The sequence below is a fragment of the Pectinophora gossypiella genome, chromosome 26 (genome assembly GCF_024362695.1).
Source record: "Pectinophora gossypiella chromosome 26, ilPecGoss1.1, whole genome shotgun sequence".
Classification (NCBI taxonomy): Eukaryota; Metazoa; Arthropoda; class Insecta; order Lepidoptera; family Gelechiidae; genus Pectinophora; species Pectinophora gossypiella.
In genome coordinates this window covers 56,287-77,783 of record NC_065429.1, presented here as the reverse complement: position 1 = coordinate 77,783, position 21,497 = coordinate 56,287, and the positions used below count along the sequence as shown (strand labels likewise).

At 44.5% G+C, this 21,497-nt stretch overlaps 1 protein-coding gene and 1 long non-coding RNA gene across 2 annotated transcripts in view; both read right to left on the bottom strand.

Annotated features, from left to right (window-relative positions):
* Positions 1-7,209: 7,209 nt before the first annotated feature.
* LOC126378599 (uncharacterized) lies at positions 7,210-8,535 on the bottom strand. The gene is made up of 3 exons (XR_007568124.1): positions 8,395-8,535; positions 7,817-7,868; positions 7,210-7,260 (listed from the first exon to the last, which is right to left on the bottom strand). It is a non-coding gene; the product is annotated as an uncharacterized LOC126378599 (long non-coding RNA).
* Positions 8,536-8,917: 382 nt separating this feature from the next.
* The window catches only part of LOC126378273 (polypeptide N-acetylgalactosaminyltransferase 1-like), a 34,409-nt gene continuing 21,829 nt past the window's right edge, over positions 8,918-21,497 (bottom strand). The window contains exons 9-15 of the mRNA XM_050026464.1: positions 14,389-14,516; positions 13,526-13,621; positions 12,677-12,756; positions 11,755-11,891; positions 10,821-10,926; positions 9,427-9,506; positions 8,918-9,080 (exon numbers count right to left, since the gene is read on the bottom strand). Of these exons, the coding sequence (XP_049882421.1) occupies positions 8,918-9,080; positions 9,427-9,506; positions 10,821-10,926; positions 11,755-11,891; positions 12,677-12,756; positions 13,526-13,621; positions 14,389-14,516 (790 nt within the window). The remainder of the gene's footprint in view (positions 9,081-9,426; positions 9,507-10,820; positions 10,927-11,754; positions 11,892-12,676; positions 12,757-13,525; positions 13,622-14,388; positions 14,517-21,497) is intronic.

The window sequence follows — 21,497 nt, the reverse complement described above, 5'->3', positions numbered from 1 at the left end:
AGTTAGATGCTTGAAATTTGACATGCACTCCCACACACTCAAAAACACGCCACGCGGACGAAGTCGCGGGCAAAAGCTAGTGTTGTATATTTATCTTGTGCATGGTGCGTGTGTTGGTCCGACAGTGACATGGCGATGTGGATGGCGGAGGGCGGCGGCAACAGGGCGGTGAAGCGGCTCCTGCGGATGAAGCCGCCCGACACCGAGCAGATGCTGGTGCTGGACGACTGCAGCAACGCACGAGACAAGGTACCACACCACCACCCACTACCACCACCCAGTGTTCCTCCGGTTAGGGTTAATAACAGAAATAATTCGGTTATTAACCGAAATAAAATATGTGTTAACAGTACAGGCGTATACCGAAACATTTCGGTATTCTTTATCAAAGGGGTTAATGCGAACACTGTTAACAGAAATTAAAGGTTAACAGGAATGATAGGTTAACCGCTTTACAAACGGTTATTTTGCATGTTGCCATTCCGTCGTGCGAAACGAATGCTGGCAACGCTGCGCCAAGCAACCTGCAGGCGCTTGTCGGCGTCGTTTAATCGTTCCACGCGCTTTGTTTTTTACTATTTCGACGTTTACTTTTTAACCAGCGACGCTACGTAGTTGCAGAACGCATGATCCGATTTGGTTACGTTTTTTTTTGTTTGATAGGTGATAATTACGAGAAGATTTGTAGACATGACGGAAGGATCCAGGGTCTGATGATGACCAGGTTATATTATATTATTATAAATACTGGACAAAAAAAATGACGCAAGATCGCCGAGTTTGAGTTTGTTTGACTTGTCTTGATGAACACTCTGACCCTAGGTGGTTGTTGGTGGTTGATACTCAGGGTGTGATGATAACCAGGTGGTTATAAGGATAGGAGCTCGATATTAAAATAACGCTAGACCTCCGAGTTTGGGCGTGTTTGATTTGTCTTGATGAGCCTTCTAGCTATACTTGGCTTTGGTGGTTGGTATTCAGCGTCTGATGATGACCAGGTGGTCATAAGTTAGGAAATCGATATTAAAATAACGCGTAACCTTCGAGTTTGGGTTTGTTTGAATTGTCTTGATGAGAACTTTATTGGTGGTTGGTATTTAGGATTGGATGATAACCAAAAAGTAGGAACTCGAAATTTAAATGACGCAAGACCTCTAAGTTTGGGTTTGTTTGATTTGTCTTGATGAGAACTCTGACTCTAGGTGGTTGTTGCTGGTTGATACTCAGGGTGTGATGATGACCAGGTGGTCATTTGTATTGTCAACTTAGAAACTCGATGTTAAAATAATTTGCCTTGACGAGCATTCTAGCTCTGGTTAGTATTCAAGATCTGATGGTAACCAGGTGGTTATAGGAACTCCATTTTAAAATGACGCAAGATGTGGTTACTAGTATGAAGTCGGAAGGTAGTCGTCATGGAATCTAGACAATATAATAACGCTCTCTAACTCACTTGTTTGAGTGATCTTGAATATTACTCTGATCTGAGATGGAATTGGGATGCATCTTAATATGTAGCCATAGGATGAAGTCCGTATCGCATGGTTTAGGCGTATGGTACGTTACGGTTTTGTATGATGCGTATATTAATTTAAAGACTTGAATCGAGTCTATTTTTTTGTCGAGGAATCGACTGGATTCGACTAGAATCGATTAAAATGGACTGGATTTGACAAGCACCTAGAATCGTCACAATCAGCTTGAATGGACTTAAACTGACACAAATGTGGAAACGACTAAAATCGACAGTTTTTTATTAATAATATAGGCTCACGTTTGACCGCGTTTGAAAACCGCGTCAGTCTCACCTGGTGGTATAGGACGATGTGGTCTAGGGTGAATCACGCTTACCTAGTAAATGCCTATTCACCCTAGCCTTGAAGAATGCCAAATTATAACGAGTTGGAAATGCAGACGACAGTTCCAGTCCTTTGCTATTCGCATCAAAAAGGAAGAGGCAAAACGTTTAGTGCGGATTGGTGGTATATCCACAACATGAAATGTCTGCCGACGACTAGTTGTTTGAAGATGGAATAGTGTGGGTGGAATTAACTCATGAAGTTCCTGCACACACTGAACCGCACACCGAAGTGTATCCTATAAAAAACCGCTACCCTTCGTCTGTGTTTTAGATTTTGGAGTCGAGTCTTCACTAACGACTCATTGTCTACGGGCTTTAATGCTCAACGCTCCACCAAGTCGAGAGCGGCCAACCGAGAGCTGGCAAAGCCTCGCCAAAGGTGACAACAGTACTCCATACAACAACGAACCTGTGCTGTGTACAGATCAAGCAACTGCTCTGAGCGGAAGTATCATCTGACTTTAGAAAGGATGTCTGATTTTTGGCTGCAATTTTGTTATAGACTCGGTGTAGCAGCCGAAGTTTAGGTTGGCAATTAGGTCCATACCATAGAGCTCGAGATAGTTGGTAATTGACGTGGATATTAGTGATGGTGTAACGAATGTAAATTTTTAGACATTCGCGAATGCGTATACGAATATCTGCAAAAAATCTTCGCGAATGCTAATATTCGTTACATCACTAATGGGTACACTCCGAAACATTGGAGCCAGATTCGTTTCGCGGTGAACAGACATGCCTGGGTTTTGGAAGCGTTGAATTCAACCAAGTTGTTGTCACCCCGTTCTGAGACGGACTTAAGGGTCAAATTCACACGATTCATAAGATTCTGATAACAAGTTCTGATAACGCTGACATCCCTGGTGCTTGTTCTCCGTCACTGTGCTATCGTCTGCATACCCATAGGACATAAATCAGCAGATAATTGATCTGGAGCAGGAAGATAGTGGGAGAGAGAACAGATCCCTGAGGGACTCCGACACTAATACCATGTAAATCAGACGAGCACCCATCGATGACTTCCCGAATCCGTCTATTCCTCCGGAAGTCAGATATCCAATCACACAGGCTAGAAGGGATCCCATATGCCGGAAGCTTTCCAATAAGCCTATGGCTATATTTCCAATAAGACTCCCAAACCCTATCAAAAACCTTTGTGATATCTAAGGACACGGCAATTGCCTCGCAAGTGTGTAGCGTACACAAGAAGATCGCCAGTTGACCTATTACGGCGGAAACCAAATTGGCGGTCACTAAATAGATCGTTGGTGAAGGTACGCTAGAAGGGAATTGTTCAAGTTCGCTGAGATGGGGCGGTAGTTAGCAGGGTCGGCACGGCACGACTACCTTTTTTGGACACAGGCTGCACATAGGCAAGCTTACATGGGTTCGGGACTAGTCCTGAACCCAAAGAGAGCCGGTAGAGCCGTGTCAGTACTGGAGACGACTCAAGTGCACAGTCCTGCTGTACGATTGCTGGAATACCATCTGGACCACGGAACTCATTCACGTCTAGAATGTGAAGCATTATTAGGACCTCATGTTGCCGGATACAGATCTCTGCCATTCTTCTTCTTGTAGTTTTGATGGCATTCAAATTTTTTTCAGCCCAGTATTGCCATTGCCAGATCACAAGGAGGTACACTAGGTGGAATATTGTTCTCAGCATCTAGACGAGAGTCGCAGGTGAGGAGATAAATAAATTTGCCTTCTCGTGCGCGGTATAGGTCAGCGATCCATCAGGTTTCAGCAATGGCGGCAACAACAGACGGCAGAAATTAGCTAGATAAATACCAGTTGGGTACTTAGCCAGTTTCGCACCGATTTGGCCTACTTATATGGTCGAAACGAGCTCCGCGAATTGTCCTCTTGCAAGACTTGGCCGCGTTATTCGGAGTTTTCTTCAGAGTTAGGAGCTTTGCAGGTATATTCTTCAGCCCACACCCGGTATGCGGGTCTGCGCAGCTCGTCGGGCCTTCTGAAGAAAAGCATACCTCACTCCAAGGATAGGACGCGAAGAAGTGCCGCATCTCATCCCAGTCTGCTAACTTGTATCGTCATATTCGCCTGGATTATCTGCGGTTAAGATCAGATGGGGGATAGACAGATAGAGATCTCACCAAACAATGGCCGGAAGTTCCTAAAGGAAAGTCACTGATACTTGATATCGGTCCGGATCAGTTGTCGACAGAAGGTCCAAGCAGTTGGCGGTATGGTTGGCAACGTCAGGTACCGTTGCAGCGCAATTTACCAGCTGTGAGAAACTTAGTGACAAGGCAAAAGCCTGCACCTCTTTGTCAGCCTTTGTCAGCATGGTCGGTCTTCTGGAACGGGTACAAACACTCTTGATGGTAGGCGTTGAAGTCCCCCAGAAGAAAAAGTTGCGTTGAGGGATACTATACTCCGCATTACCAACTCCACTTTGCCAACTCCGATGTGTCATTAAGGTAGGTGAATAACCTGGAATCCAGTCGAGTGAAGTGGAATCTATCTATCGATTCCAATCAATTTTGTAAATTTTACTCAAATCCAGACGATTTTAGTCGATTTTTAACGATTCCATTCAATTTTGTCGAATATAGCCGATTCTTCAAAAACGCTTGTTTCCCGTTTATACCCATCTTTCTCTTTCCAGCTGAGTTTGTTTTAATATTTTACTCTTCGTTAGTAATAACCTATAAAACCGAGGTTAACCCTTGATATGTGTTAACAGGTTTCAATAGGTTAACAGATTAACGTGTTACCGTAATAAAAGGATACCGATTGAATCTGTTAACCTTTTATATCGGTTAACTTTTTAAATGGGTTTTCCGAACACTGCCACCACCACACACTTCATACAATACACCTCGTTAAACACTCCGTTTTACACAGACACTACACATTGACGTTATCGTACACGCGCAACTGTTTAACGTCTGACGCCCATACGATTCAAGACAAGACAACAGGCCTGAGGGTGCCCAGTTGGGCGCGAGCCTCGGACCCTAGTGGGTCGATACAACACATAAAAGAACAACAAAACATAACATAGGAGAACATTTATGAAACAATTAAAAGAAAGGTGCAGGTCGTGTTGTATCAGGAGGTGAAGGATTTGGCGGGAAGAAGAGAGGAATGGCGATTACTCCACCGACAAGAGCGCAGCTCTTAAAGAAAGAGAGAGAGAGAGTGGATCGATAGCGATAAGCTTTGAATGAGGGAAATCGTCGACCACGCAGGCGGGGTCGGTATCGGGGTTTTGACGTGTTTGGTGTCGCGAGCTGATTGGCCGCCTCTATGGCTGCGGTAATTAGTTTGTTTGTAGTGGGTGTACACTGCGAAGAGGCAGCTGATGCTGTCGGGCCTGTGCCTGCACGCCACGCAGTCGCTGGGCGCGCTGCTGCAGCCCTGCGTGCCGGGCTCCCGCGACCAGCACTGGAAGATCGACTTCTCCGTCAGGAACAACTTCGGCCTCGTCGGTAACTGCCTTAACTACTGCTTTCAATATTTTTTGGAGCCATGGTAGCCAAGTTGGAATAACCCTGAGGTCGCAGGTTCGAATCTCGTACGGGCCTAAAACGATTTTCACTTTTCGAATTCATGTTTAGATAAATGATTAATCACCTGTTCTCGTGCTCAGCGGTGAAGGAAAGAGTAATAAGTAATACAAGAACATGTCCTATTTTTAGTATTGTTGTTATCGCGGTAACAGAAGTACATATAATTTGTGATGCACAGACACGCGGACGGACAGACGGCGAAGGCTTAGTAATAGGGTCTCGTAATAGCAGCGTCCCGTAATAGGGTCCCGTAATAGAGACCCGTAATAGGGTCCCGTAATAGCGTTCGCTTGGGGTACAGAACCCAAAACAAATGAGTATTAGTTTACTTTGTGTACGGAAGACAATAAAACCCATGTTGTTGCAGAGGACGAGAAGCCCAGCGAGCAGCAGGAGATCATGAACAAGTTGCGAAAGCGGTGAGTGCCTGGGCAAGTGTTGGTGCATGTCAACACCGGCCAAACAGTGTGCACGGATAGGTTGTCCTTAAGCACTGCCAGTAAAAACCTGTAACAGAACTGGCAGGGAACGGATACAGGGTGATATACAGGCAATAGATACATATACTTAACCATTTAACCCAAGTATGGCCTCATATTAATCATTTATACGACCTTTCCAATATATTTGTTTACAGGGGCGAAGCACTGAACCTGCTAAGTGCGCCAAATACGGCAAACTCGTCAAACGCAACCAACCTCTCACACGCACTCAATTCGTCACAAGCACCCAACCCGTCTCGAGCACCCAACCCGTCTCAAGCACTCAACCCGTCTCAAGCACCCAACCCGTCTCAAGCACCCAACCCGTCTCAAGCACCCAACCCGTCTCGAGCACCCAACCCGTCTCAAGCACTCAACCCGTCTCAAGCACCCAACCCGTCTCAAGCACCCAACCCGTCTCAAGCACCCAACCCGTCTCGAGCACCCAACCCGTCTCAAGCACTCAACCCGTCTCAAGCACCCAACCCGTCTCAAGCACTCAACCCTTCACAAGCACCCAACCCATCACAAGCACCCAACCCGTCTCGAGCACCCAACCCGTCTCAAGCACCCGACCCATTACAAGCACTCAACCCGTCTCAAGCACCCAACCCATCACACGGACTCAACCCGTCTCAAGCACTCAACCCATCACAAGCACCCAACCCTTCACAAGCTCCCGACTCATCACAAGCACTCAACCCGTCTCAAGTCAGATATATTGTCTCCACAGACCAATCCAACCTAATAGACGAATCCAACTCGCCAGAGGCATCAAACCCCCCCGCCCGATAAATTATACCTGTAAATGGGAATCGGGAAATGCCACACTAAAAGCTACATTAAAAAATATATACCCACTTCTTATGCGGTCATATTATGGTGTATTGGAAGGGAATAAAATTGTTCCATAAATAAAAACAATTATTTATTTCAGTGTTACCTATCCCTACCTGCCAGACAATGCATGGTGTTGCCAACATTGTTCTGATCAAGGGTTTCAAAACCACATTGACTATAACATAACATTACTTAACAAATACTTCATTGTATACCATACACAGCTATATACACAAGAAATATAAAATTACAAAACAAATTGTAAGTTCCTAAAAGAGAAATAAAAAGAGTACAATAAAAAATAAATCTCCAACTATTTTAATGACTTGCATGTAAGTACAGTCATGAGCAATATAATGTACCCACTTTAGGACTCTGTCGCACTAACATATTTGACATTTAGTGAGACTTACAGTTCAATTTGTCAAAAAAGTTAATGTGACATGGTACCAAAGTGTATAGTATACATATTAATGCTCGTGACCGTTCGTGAGGGTCTCGTCCGTCGACAGGACATCAGCTGGTGGGGGTAGACCTGTAACCAATACCATTTTTTTTTTTTTGACGTGACTTATTGTAGATTTGCCGCAGATAGCATTAACTACTTGGCCGGACAAATGGGGAGCGCTGAAGTCTCTCGCGCGGTACAACGTTTAAGACAACAGGCCTGAGGGTGCCCAGTTGGGCGCGAACCTCGGCTCAGGGCGTCGTCTGAGAGGAAAACTATTTAAAAGAATTAATCGACCCTAGTGGGTCGATAGAGATAAGCGCTGATTAAGGGAAGTCGTCGACATCGGGGTCCTAAAGTGTTTGGTGTCGCGAGCTGATTGGCTGCCTCTATGGCTAGAGTACCAATACCACAGGATCTAAGCCATGACGAGCATAAACAATAATTCTACGTGTACAACGAGCTTGGGGCAAGCTTCATACACACCTGCCTACCCCTTTTGAGATATAAGCGTGATGTTATGTTTGTTACGTCAAGGACGATGCCTACCCGCGAGTGGTAAAATTGGAGCGTTTGCAGGTTGGCGGGAAAGTGTCGACCACGCCAGCGGGGTTATCAAGTAATACTATCGGAGGGTGCTTACCGCTCTCGTAACCTTTTCAGAACCTTCTCCACGTCGCTGAGTTCCACGCCCTCTGAAACATCATACACATTGAAATAAATACTCTTTATCTCGCATTCTTTATTGGTATGGGTTACCCTTCGCGGGTTGGAAGGTCAGACAGGCAGTCGCTTCTGTAAAATACCGGACCTGTCAATCTGTCAAAAAGATATAACGCCAGGGGATGATGATGATGATGATCTGTATTCTTACATTCTTACGTCAGCATATTCTAATATATGGATGAATACAGTGTGTTAGCGACATCGTAACGAAACTTTGAGAGATAGCCCATGATTCTGAGTGGTATCAAGTGGAATTTTCCGTTGCAAAATTCATTGTATATTTTGTGTGTTTTTAAAAATTACTTATTTTCAATTCTACCACTGGGATTCGCATTTGGGTCCAGATCATGAGCCTAACGTTCAACAAGTCTCGGTTACTATTTACTGGTCCTTACATTAACCATTAACCTTTGGCGGCTCAATAACAACCCTGACACCAGGGTTGATAAAGTTGGTTATCCACCTCACAACCCACACGATAGAAGAGTAAATCACCAGTGATTCCGAAGTTGTTGCGCTCGCTGTAGTCTATCTCCCAGCGCTGCAGCGCGTGGGCGCGGCAGGGCCGCAGCCGCGCGTGCGCACTGGCGCCCGCGCGCGCCACCACCTGCAGGCAGAGCGGACCCTCGCCGCCGCCCAGCTGCAGCTGCTTCCATGGAGTGTACACCCACTTCTATAGAAGATTTTCTTGTTTTACGTGAGATTGGCAACCATTAGCAAAGAAGGAATAATACTACGTCTTATAGATAGCAAATCTCCGCCCCCCACCAGCGGCTGAGCTAGGTTTACCTCACCCCCTCGGCCTTACTTTAGTCTTCAATCGTATGGCGTCAGACGTCACACACACAAATTCGCGTGTACGATAACGTCAATGTAGTGGCTGTGTAAAACGAGGTGTATTGTGTCCGGAGTGTGGTATTGAAGCACTTCACTAACACAGTTGTCTCGACCATTATAGACGGCGATACGGCTCACCTATCACGTTGGTCTGACAGAAAGCTCGGTGAGGCGTGGGTACTTAGTTCATCTTGCGATTGAGCTGTAAAGAGCTACAGACCTGGGCGTCGGGGTACTTGTGGCATGTGTCGAGCACGAGGTGGCGGCCGCCGCCCGCCCACGCCGCCATGATGACGCCCGCGTCCTCGTTGGGCGGCGCCTTCGTGCCGGACACCGGCCCGCCGCTGCTTACACACATGTTACATCATCAACCTGGCATCTTCTATCGTGTGGGTTGTGAGGTTACCAACGCGACCCTGGTGTCAGGGTTATTATTGAGTCTCCAAAGGCCTCTGACATGGCTCACGATTACTCACTTACATCAGTAAGTAGTAACCGGGACCACCGACTTAAGGTGCCTGTTACTTTCAGACAATCAGGTGATCAGCCTGTGATGTCCTAAACAAACTAGGGATTACAAAGATGATTTTTGATTGTTGTTTATTATCAAGCCACCAGCAGCTACAGAGGCTGCAAAAGATAAAAAGAAGAAGAAGAAGAAGCCACCATTGGTCAGCAGACGGACAGTACCTGCCCATGTCCGCGTAGACGGCGCAGCGGGCCTCGTCCCGCAGCTCGCCGGACCTGCTCAGGGTGAACTCCTGCGTGCCCTGTGACGACAACGACGACAGCATCAAACACACGCACTCACCCCTACCCGGGTGGGCAGAGCTACAATTCATTTATTCCGTAAACAATATACATTGTGTTGGAATCTCTTACAAAATAGATAAATCACTTAAAAATATCATAGTCATGCGAGATTAATACAAGGAATTTAGAATAATTATTATATGTAAGTATTAGTTCAATGTCAACAATATTAAAACATAAAAATACAGCAATGTCCATGTGAAACAATGTGAAAATAGAAATAATGAATGTCAAAAAAAAAAAACAAAAATTAAAATAAATAGGATAAAAGGTAACAACTCATCACAGCACCTACATTCTCCTAAGGTGGATATGATGGTCGCATGGTCTTCTTTTTTCATGTGGGTTGTGATCTCAATGACAGACCTCACCAATCCTGGTGTCAGGGCCACTATTGAGCCGCCAAAGGTCCCGACATGGGTGTAACGACTACATATTTACTTAAGTAAATAGTAGCCGGGACCGACTGCTTAGCGTGCCTTCCGAAGCACGGATCATCTTACTTTCAGACAATCGTGTGATCAGCCAGCAATGTCCTAACGAAACTAGGAATCACAAAGTGATTTTTGTGTTATGTCCCCACCCATGTAAGTCTCAACTCGGACACTCCTTACAAAAATCTCGGTCTTATTTATTTATTTATACACAAATAGAAAAAAAAAACAAACATTACACAAATTTAGTTTTTGTACATACACAACTGTGTGTGCCGCCTTACCTCGTGCGTGCGAGCGAGACAGACAGTACGCACGCTCCCTTATCCTTGCGTGGTACGAACTGGTAACTCAAATAAGGGGTGGGGTGAGGAAGCTTGTGTCGGTTCGGGGCGGAGAGTGTCCGTTCTATTCTTATTGTTTATTCTATGGTATAGTTACCGCACACAGAACTAACACAGAAGGACAGAGAGAGACTCGAGGCCTTTGAAATGTGGTGTTGGAGGAGGATGGAAAGAATAAGTTGGACAGAAAGGGTTACAAATGAGGAAGTGCTAGTAAGAGTAAGGGAAAGGAGACAAATACTGAGAATTATTGAGGACAGAAGAGGCAAGATGATTGGACACCTAATAAAGACACGACGAATTTATTAAAAACATCATAGAAGGGAAGAGAGGAAGGGGAAGACCAAGAAGAGCTTACATGGAACAGATTAAAGAAAAGGTTAACGTCGTGTCTTATAGGGAAGTCAAGGAATTGGCCTTTGATAGACTGGAATGGAAAATGCTACACCGACAAGAGCGTGGCTCTTAAATTGATCATGATGATGATAGTTACCGCAAACAGCTTCTTGTCCGCCCGACAGGGGTAGAGCCCTAGGGGGCCGGGGGCGGAGTCGCTCCGCAGCGTGTCCAGGCACAGCCCAGAGGCCGCGTTGCGGAACCTGAGCCAGACACAACAAATATCTTTATTCAGTTGGTAACAGTTACACTTTGAATCGTCAATTTTTACTTAGGTAAATATTTTTTGTCAAACTGCTCATCCGCCTAAACTACTGCAGCTCACAGCCTGTATAGCCGAAGAAAAGTAGCTGCAAGAAAAACCTTGGCACAAGAATTTATGTTTGTAGACAATACTAATATAATTGTTTTTGTTCGTCGCTGTAAACTGTACTTAATTTACATAAACAGCCTATATTATACGTCCCAATGCTGGGCACAGGCCTCCCCTCAATCAACCGGAGGGGGATGGAGCATACTCCACCACGCTGCTGCACTGCGGGTTGGTTGAGGTGTTTTTTTACGGCTAATAGCCGGGACCAACAGCTTAACGTGCCCTCCGAAGCACGGAATCATCTTACTTTTTCAGACAATCAGGTGATTCAAGCCTGAAAAGTCCTTACCAAACAAAGGAAAGTCTCACAAAGTGATTTCGACCATGTCCCCATCGGGAATCGAACCCGGACCTCCAGATCGTGAGCCTGACGCTCTAACCACTAGACCACGGAGGCTGTACTTAATTAAAAAAAACCGAATTGATACTATCTATAATTAGGAAAATGAGGCATTCGGAAATTAAGAAATGGTAAAATTTAGACTTGTCATAAAGAAGAACTCGTCGATAATAATAAGCAAAATTTTACACACGGAAATATAAGAACGGAACTTGTCGCCGGCAGGATTAGTTCATCTTGCGATGGATGTATGGATGTACCTCTGACTGCCTCAATTGGGATATAGTCGTGAGCTTATATGTTGTTGAGAGAATGTACCTGCCGTATCCGAAGGCGTCCCTCACTGGTATGAACTTCTCCGGGTACACGTGTCGCAGGTACCACTCGAAGCTGTTACACTGCAGCTGCGCGCGCAGCCGCTGGCGGGACGACACGTCGCCCACCTTCCGACTGTTCTGAACATAGCACAACTCACTGGCTAACCTAACCTAGCCCACAAGATCCCACTTGTGCGCTGGACAAACGCCTCCCCTCCTCTTTCTGCGGTCCTGTGCGTGCTCCAACCAGTCCCGCCGGCAGGTGTCCAAGCCTCATCATCATCATCATCATCATTAGCCCATTAACGTCCCCACTGCTGGGGCACGGGCTTTCCCTATGGATGGATAGGGAGATCGGGCCTTAAACCATCACGCGAGCCCAGTGCGGATTGATGGTTATTAACGACTGCTAATGCAGCCGGGACCAGCGGCTTAACGTGCCTTCCGAAGCACGAAGGAGCTCGAGATGAAAACTTTTTTTTGTGGTCACCCACCCTATGACCAGCCCTTGCGAAAGTTGCTTAACTTCAACAATCGCAGACCGAGCGCGTTTACCGCTGCGCCACCGAGCTCCAAGCCTCACCCACCTTTTTTGATGGAACTTCAGTAGGTTTGCTACTTGGGGAGCGCTGAGGGCTCTCACCCGGTACAAAATTGCCAACAGACCTGAGGATGCCCAGCTCAGCGCAGACCTCGGCTCAGGGCGTCGTCTGAGAGAGTTGTGATAAGCGCTGACTGAGGTAAATCATCTATCACGCTGATCGGTATCGGGGTTTTGAAGTAATTGGTGTCGCGAGCTGATTGGCCGCCTCTATGGCTAGAGTAATCCTGCCGTCAGGATAGTATATTACGAGAAAACTTACAGAAGAAGACCCAGCGGTGGAAGGATACAGGCTGAGTAGATAGATAGATACTGCACTCACCCTGAGGTCGGGGCGGTGCAGGTAGAACAGCTCCTTGTAGTCGTCCATCCACACCTCCGCCATGCGAGCCGTGTTGATGCCTGTCTTACAATATTCATCACATTTTACAACATCACTAATTTAAGAGCCACGCTCTTGTCGGTGTAGCATTCTCCATGCTACTTTAAGGAAAAATCGAGCAGTGGTTTACCTTACATATATACTTACTCGTAATTATTGAACTAGTAATTGTAGCAAGAGTGGGGCTCCATGGTGGCCCAAATGGAAAAACGCTTGAGTCTCACAGTGAGGTCGCCAGTCCAAAAAAAAATTGGCTTACAAAGTTAGCGCTTTTTGAACGTCCAAACCCCACCATGTGCCTAAACCAATTCAAAATTCAAATTCAAAATTCAAAAATATCTTTATTCAGTAGGTAACATAGTTACACTTTGAATCGTCAATTTTTACATAACGAACGTCTCATCCGCCTAAAACTACTGCAGCTTCTCACAACCTGTATAGCCGGGGAAAAGAAGCTGCATTGCACTGATGATTTTCGAATTCGTTTTCGAATCCATATTTGGATCATAAATAATGATCACGTGCTCAGCATGAAGGAAATATCGTCAAAAATCCACATTCCCCTAAAATACGTTTTGGAGGTATGGGACCTAACATGTATTGGGCTATCTTTCTCTTCGTGTGGAACTTGGAAGGTCAGAGAAACAGCGTCGCTTCTGTAAAAAAAACTCAAATCTTCAGGTTAGGTAAGCGGACCCTGTGAGGAACGGGATAATGCTGGGGAGATTATGGTGGGTGGATGCATGCTGCGTTTATTATCCGTGAAATGTTGGTGATCAAGCCACGTACCGAAGGTGTCAGAGCTGGCCGGCAGCCCGTACGGGTGGAAGGAGCGAAACACGTGGCCGACACGGGAGCACGGGACCACCTCCAGGGTGCCGCCACCTGCCACACGATACGATACAGGACTGAGTTTAAGGTTCAGAACACATAACAGAAATAGAAAAGAGGTTGGAAAGGCCTTAACGCGTATTTCGTATGAGACCCACTGTCACCGGTTCAACCCAGTTGCGGCTTCCGAATACATCCTGCTCAGGGACGGTACTGAAAAGTATCGACGACCCGATTACTCTAGCCATAGAGGCAGCCAATCAGCTCGCGACACCAAACACTTCAGAACCCCGATACCGACCCCGCCGGCGTGGTCGACGATTACCCTCATTCAGCGCTTATCGCTATCGACCTCCTAGGGTCGATTAATTCTTTCAAATATTCTTCCTCTCAGACGACGCCCTGAGCCTACATCGCGCCCAACTGCACCCTCAGGTCTGTTGTCTTAAATTTTGTACCGGGTGAGGGCCCTCAGCGCTCCCCCATTTGTCCGGCCAAGTAGTGAATGCCATCTGCGGCAAATCTACAATAAGTCACGTTAAAAAAAAGGTCAACCCCGCTCTCTTCTACTACTACTCCTGCAAACAGATAACTACGACAGCTCTACTGCTTCTCAAATTCCATAGCCACTTTACCGGCAATGTGTATTTTATGTGATAGGCAATTTTATCATTACTTTTCGTAAGACTGCATACAAATCACCACCAGATATATGCGCTATAGATGCTTAGTCAACGATTTATACGCCGCTGCGTGAGAATATGTATAATTAACGTCAAATTTTTGTATGATGCGCTGTATGCGCAGCTCCAAGTACGTACACTGCCAGATCCTGAACGAGATCTCGAGGTTCTCTCCGCCCCAGCCGTGCATCATGTCGTCGTAGCCGCCCAGCTGGAAGTAGTACTCGCGGCTCATGGCGAACAGCCCGCCCGCCATCGTCGGGGACCTGGGGGACGTTGTGTCATTCTAAGCATGGTACAATAAAACAAGGTACGCTCAATCCTATGACAAGCCGCCATTGCTAGCCGTTTGATGACGTAAGTGTTACCATTAAATTGGTATCTCCAACATTCCAAGGACTTAAATTTTATTATTCAAAATTAAATAAAAAATAACTAAAAATATAAAAGTAAATTAATTAATTTATTAAATTTAGTAAATTAATTACTGTCACTTGTCACATATTATATAAAAAATATTAAAACTAAGTTAATCTTTTACTAAAAGTCCAAAATTGTCTTACAAAGTAAATTAAAAATTATAGTCGTGGGTAATTTATTTTAACAAAATGGCAAGCGCAAAGACATGAGACAGCTATACGGGTTCCAGAGCACGCGCGGACTGTCTGTCTCGCTCGCACGCACGGGGTAAAGCGGCACACACAGCGTCTATGTAGTGCATTGTATAAGAAGACCAGGTATGCTCCAAACTGACAGCTAGCATTTCAAGGTTAGCCCAGCTGACGTCATCCGAACCTGTGTTGCCATTTCGTAAAAAATAAATTACCAACTAAATAAATTACTTACGTGCGTATTAATGGGCTAGCAATGGCGGCTTGCCATAGAATTGAGCATACGGTCTTCTTATACCATTCAATTCAATTCAAATTCAAAAATATTGAAACGTAAATCTTTTGCTACCTATTAGGAAGGTAGGTGAAATAGGAAATAGAGTTATGAAATACCGATATCGATATGTTTCAGAAATTTATAAAGTGGTGTTTACCTGAAGGGCACAGCTAGATGTTATAGACCGGTGAGCATGAGACAAAGAAAACTCCCTTGAATTTGTACAATGTATATTTTTTAAATCTACAAATTTCATTAACCATAGGTAGGTCAAAAACCCTATGGAGGGAGACAGGTCGCGCTTTGGACCGTCAGGTTAATTGTCACTCCGTAACAACCATGGGATATCACTATGTTTAAAAACACTGTCCGTACACCTGTAGGCACCTCACTTACTCGAGGACCTCCGACTATCAGGCCTACCTGAGGCGTTCCGGAATACCGTACAGGTGATGAGTTGAGGCCGGCTCAGGCCAGGGCGTGCTGGACGATGGCGGCGCAGCGGGCCAACTGTTACGCAGCTGGCGGGCTGCACGTCCACCGGTCAACCTCGCAGTCCTTCACCGGGCCTTATCCGGAGTGTTGACAAAAGGAGAGGCGCGGCACATCCACATGCGCGCCGCACAAAGAAAAGCTTCGACGTGCAACCAACCAAGGCAAGCTCCGCCAAAATGAAGCTTGAAATAACTCTCAAAAGCAGAAGAAAACAGTAGGAATCTTCATTCACAAAATTTGTTGAAATAGTCTGATCCAATCATAAACTTCTTCTTAGATTAAAACTTGCAAAAACGTTAAAACTTTAAAACGTTAAAACTTAAAGAAAACACAAGAAACCCATCTGCAACAAGGAATGGCAATGATTAGCATGTGGTTCAGCTGACAGCGTGGCAATGCAACTCACGAGTGTAAAACAAAGAAAATAACTTACAGGTTCATCCGGGATAGTTGGGCATCGCTCGGATGAAACCTAAACCCACCCACTGGACCTTAGGCGATGGGATTTCAGTGATGTTGCTGAAAACAAGGACCTCGAGGTTATCACAAAGTTGGTGCAAAAATATGCACGAAGAATTGCGAGGACTCACCATCTCGGTTAAGTTGTTTATTTAAATCGAGACATCGGCTCTTGATGTCGCCGATAAATCGTGGCTTTTAATTTGCCCACATTATTGTTACGGCAGTGGAGTCTCCGGCGCTCTCGCGACGTCCCCACTTTCCATAACCTGTCTCTCAGCTCAGCCAGCTGTCAGTCTGACACAAGAACCACGAACAAAGTTGCCAAACTAGAAAAAATCTCCCAAACCATAAATTCGCCGAATCAACGACAACAATCGATCGACTTGTTTGATCAAAACTAATCCAAAACTAAATCTTTAAATAAATGTTGCAGATAATTTAATATACCAAATTTTGAAGAAAATAAAAATAATTAAAAATATTCGGGCCCATCGATAACCCTGCAGCGCCATCTGTGTTCTGTGAAACAACATTATATCGCCAGAAACCACAAGATGTCGCTACAAGGCTCGTTGGTCCGAAATGCTTCGTTACAATACCCCCCTACCCACGAGAGGTTTCGAACTGGGTGAGAAACACGGCTGCCCTCAGCCATAGAGCCTGGAGCGCACCACCAGTCTAAATTAAAAAAAAAAACTGTCTCTAAAGACGAGACGACAAAACAAATCATAAAAAAAAACGTAACGAAGCACAAACACCAACATCTAAACAGCACAACCCTAAGCACAACAATTACCCCGACCTGTTATTCATCACCATTCATTGATCACCTTTCACTTCTTTCATAGAGTAGCACCCAATATCCATTTCACTGGGTGTTACCCACATTCATAACCCTGTTGAGCTGACGACTCTCAAAGTGTCACTCCATACCCCAATTCTAAAGACAAAGACAAAAAACAAAACAACAGTTGCTAGAGGCTTATTTAAGGAGTCACTACCCGCTCCGTCGAAAAAGAAAAAAATTAAACTAAACAAAGAGTAACCTAATAAGGTTCCTAATTTAAATTTAATTTAAAGTAATGGCTACCATAAAGCCTAAAAAATGTTGACACGGGCAACATGAATAAACTATATTAAATAGTTGGCTATAACCGCCTAATCAAAAAACATAAAAATATGAAACGCTAAGGTGAGCGTACATAAAAACGCTGTGTTGCAGACGCTAGTGTGTATGGGCCTTTATCAGAACACTCATAAACACACTAAAAACAAAAAACATTAAACATAAAAACATTTATTGGTAAATCTAGTGATTTTAAAAATCAAAAGACTACTTAAAATAAAACGTGTTTGTCATAAATAGGCTGTTACTAGGCCACTTACGACACAAGTAAACACACCAAAGTTTTATATTTCTAAAACAAAATGTTATCAAAGCTAACTAAGAAAGACATAATTTATGTAACTTTCTTTATAAACGTAAATTTAGAAATTGAGCCAAATATACTGATCCAAGCCGGAAAAAAATGTTTAAAAAAAAATATGACATGAGGAACACGGGGCAATTTGGAAATTAAATTTTTAAATCTTTTATGTGCCAAGAACCTAAGTTCTTGCCACTAAATGAGACCAATTCGTATACTAAGGGTGACAAAACCTTTTTAATTACGCACTGCTCGTATTTTGGGGCAAGTTTCGAGGCTTTAAAATTTGCGGCGTCACTCTGTACGTACGTTTTCCGCCACACTACTTGACCTTCGCGCAAAGTATTGACGTTACGGCGTCGCAGGTTGTAGTACTTCGCGTTCGTCGTGTGAGCCTTCTCGATATTAACTCGTACCTTATTAAAAATATCCTGAAGGACCCCAAATTCACCCGCATACTCGTCCCTTGGCATAGAGACCTCGTATTCCCTATCGTCGTTTTTATAAAAAGAACCGTTAATAATCGGTTCCCGGCCATGGACTAAAAAGAATGGACTAAACCCAGTGGTTTCGTTCACCGCACTATTTAATGCAAACTGCACCTTAAATAAATTTAGATCCCATGTCCTATGATCGTCAGCTACATAAGACGAAACAGCTGTCATGACTGTTTTGTTGTACCTTTCCACCATGTTAATCTGTGGCGTATACCTAGGCCCGTAGTGAACTCGTGGAATATTGTACTTCTTGAGAAGGCCACTGAATTCTGATCCCGTGAATTGAACCCCATTGTCGGTAATTACGGTTTCAGGAATCCCGTGAGCTAGAAGCACATAATTCTCAAAGTTTTTAGCTACTGCAGCACTAGTCGCTCGACGAAGTGGAAATAACATGGTGTACTTTGAAAAACAGCATGTTACTACTAAAAGGTGCATGTAACCCGAACGTGATCGTGGAAGAGGTCCTACCAAATCTACGGATACAGCTTGAAATGGCCTATAGCACTGCTTAGGCTGACCCATGATCCCAGGAGTGAGTTTGGTCCTGTGCTTATAAGCGGAACAAATACGACATTTGTTGACAAATTCAAGCACGTCGCGGTACATTCCTGGCCAGAAATACCTCAAACACAACCTACGGTGCGTTTTAAACACTCCGAGGTGTGCCGAGGTCGGTGGTTCGTGGTTTTCGGACATGACCTGCAGACGGTTTGACTTTGGCACAACAATCTTCCAATCAAACTCCTGAGTCAGGGCATACTTACCCTTGCTGTATCGTAGAAGAGTACCATTTTCGACGCGATAATTGGGATAATTTTTGGGATAAGCCGTACATCCAGAGTAAACCTTATCATACCACTCATCACCGGTTCCTGCATTTGGAGCATTGATGGCATCCACATGCAGCAATCGTGAGAGGGCATCAGGGACGACATTATCCTTCCCTTTCCTATGCTCGATTTTAAAATTAAATTGGGATAACCTACAACCCCAACGAGCTAAGCGTCCTGTAGGATTCTCTAAATTCATGAACCACCTAAGCGAAGCGTGATCTGTTACGACGGTGAATGGTCTACTACCTAAATATGGTTCAAATTTCTCAACCGCGTACACAACTGCTAACGCCTCCCTTTCGGTAGCACTATAGTTACGTTCGTTTTTGTTAAGGGATCTGCTGATATAAGCGATAGGACGGTCATGGCCATCAATATTCTGCGCTAACACACCTCCTACGCCAAAATTAGATGCATCGCAGTGAACTGAAAATGGTTTACTAAAATCAGGGCAGGCTAAAATTGGAGCTGAAACTAAAGTGTTTTTTAAAGTTACAAAAGCGTTTTCTGCGTCTTGGTCCCAGATAAATTTAGTTTTTGAGCTGGTAAGAGCGTGTAAGGGTGCCGCAATGGTGGAGAAATTCCTGATAAACCTACGGTACCAAGAACAAACACCTAGAAAGGTTTTTAGTTCTTTCGGATTTTTGGGTACCGGGAACTCCAGAACAGCACGAACCTTATCGGGATCGGTCCTAAGGCCAAACTCATCCACTACATAACCCAGATATTTTAAGGAGCTTCGGAAGAATTTGCTCTTTTCAAAGTTAATCGTTAAATTGGCGCTCTGTATTCTTTCGTGAAGCCTTTTTAAAAGAAGTATGTGCGTTTCTAGATCTTCAGCAACTACTATAATGTCGTCGATGTACACGAAAATCATGCCTTTAGTTACGTCACTGCAGAAAGGGTGTCCAAACAACATGTCCATAAGCCGTTGTTGGCGAGCAGGAGCTCCGCATAGGCCGAATGGCATAACTTTAAATTTAAACAACCCCCTACCAGGCACTGTGAAACTAGTCTTCTCCTGTGAGCTAGGGTCGAGTGGAATTTGCCAAAAGCTCGATTTAAAATCCACAGAACTGATGTACTTGGCATTCTTGAGGCTATCCAATATCTGGGGTATGTAGGGAATGGCATAAGCATCGCCTTTCGTCACAGAGTTGAGCCTCCGGCAGTCCAGACAAAATCGCCATGTACCGTCAGCTTTAGGAACCATAAGGACTGGATTGTTCCAAGGACTCTCGCTCGGGGCGACAACGTCCAGCTCCAGCATCTTGTCCAACTCCTTATGTAGTTCCTTCTGCTTTTCCGGTGACATGGGATAAGGTCTACACTTGACCGGTGGCGCAACCCCAGTGTCGATGACATGCTGAGTAAGATGCGTCCTACCTAAACCCTTGCGCTCAAAAGAAATGTCATGAAATTTTGTTATCATAAGCTCCGCTAACTCCTTGTGGTCGTTGGGAAGACTGTCATAAGCTTGTATAGAGTTGACTGGCATTTCTAAAAACTTTTGTGGACCTCTCATGTAGGAAACACTTTCAAAAATTTCTGGCATCAAATTGTATGCCCGCCAAAAGTCTACGCCTAAAATAACATTTAATTTAATACTGGGTATTATAAAAAATTTCAAAATTTTGGTTACTCCATTAAATGTAATGGGCAACATTAAAAATCCTATTGAGTTACACTGGGAACCATCCGCAACAGTAACATTAGTTTCTTTCCCAGATTGCACTGTAAAACCTAAAGATTCAAAATATGCATGTGCTCCATTTCCTAAAATTGAAATTGCTGCACCTGAGTCCAGTAACCCGTAAATTGTCAAATCCAGGACATTAAGTTTCAAATATGGTCGAACGTCATCATCATTGGGCTCGAACAAAACGGAAGCTACGTTGTTAAGCTTAAAATAATTAGTTACTACCTGTAACCATTGTTTCCAATCCCCATCTTCGACCTTCGATGGAGGATCGGCGTTATTGTCCGAGCAACCTAGTTTTTTGGGTTGTTACATTTAGGGCACGACCTCACCGTAAACCCTAAATGACCGCATTTAAAACATTTGACTGTCTTGTCCCTACACCTTGCGGTTGAGTGAGTAGACACCTTACATCTTTTACAAAAAACTGATTTGTTAGCCGCAGATTTTGTATTAGGATAACTACTAGGCTTTTCATTACTTGGCGGTTGTCGCTGCCTAAAAGTTTGAGTCTGAATTGGTGGCTGAACTGCCGAGACCTGTTCCGTTTCCCTAACATCGGCGGATTCGCTGATGGGCATTACAGGTTTTGTTTTGCCTTTGTACACGAAATCATTATTTAAAATAGACTGCTTAGGTGGTTCGACAAACAGCTGTGTCATTTGTCGCGCAGATTCTATTTTACGGCATTTTTCTTTTAGTTCAGCTATCGTAGCTACTTCGTGCAATGCTAACTGCTCTCTAAAAATGGGTCTAATATTATGTATTAAAATTTCAAATTTGTCACTGTCCAAAAGTGGTCGTTTCAATTGTGAAAACATACAGTTCATGACTGCAAAATAGATGTGTGTTGGTTCATCCTGTCCTTGGGTGCGAGCTCTAATCTCCCCCAGCAAACGATAATCAAAATCAACGGGTGCGAATTCTTGGACTAAAAGCTCAC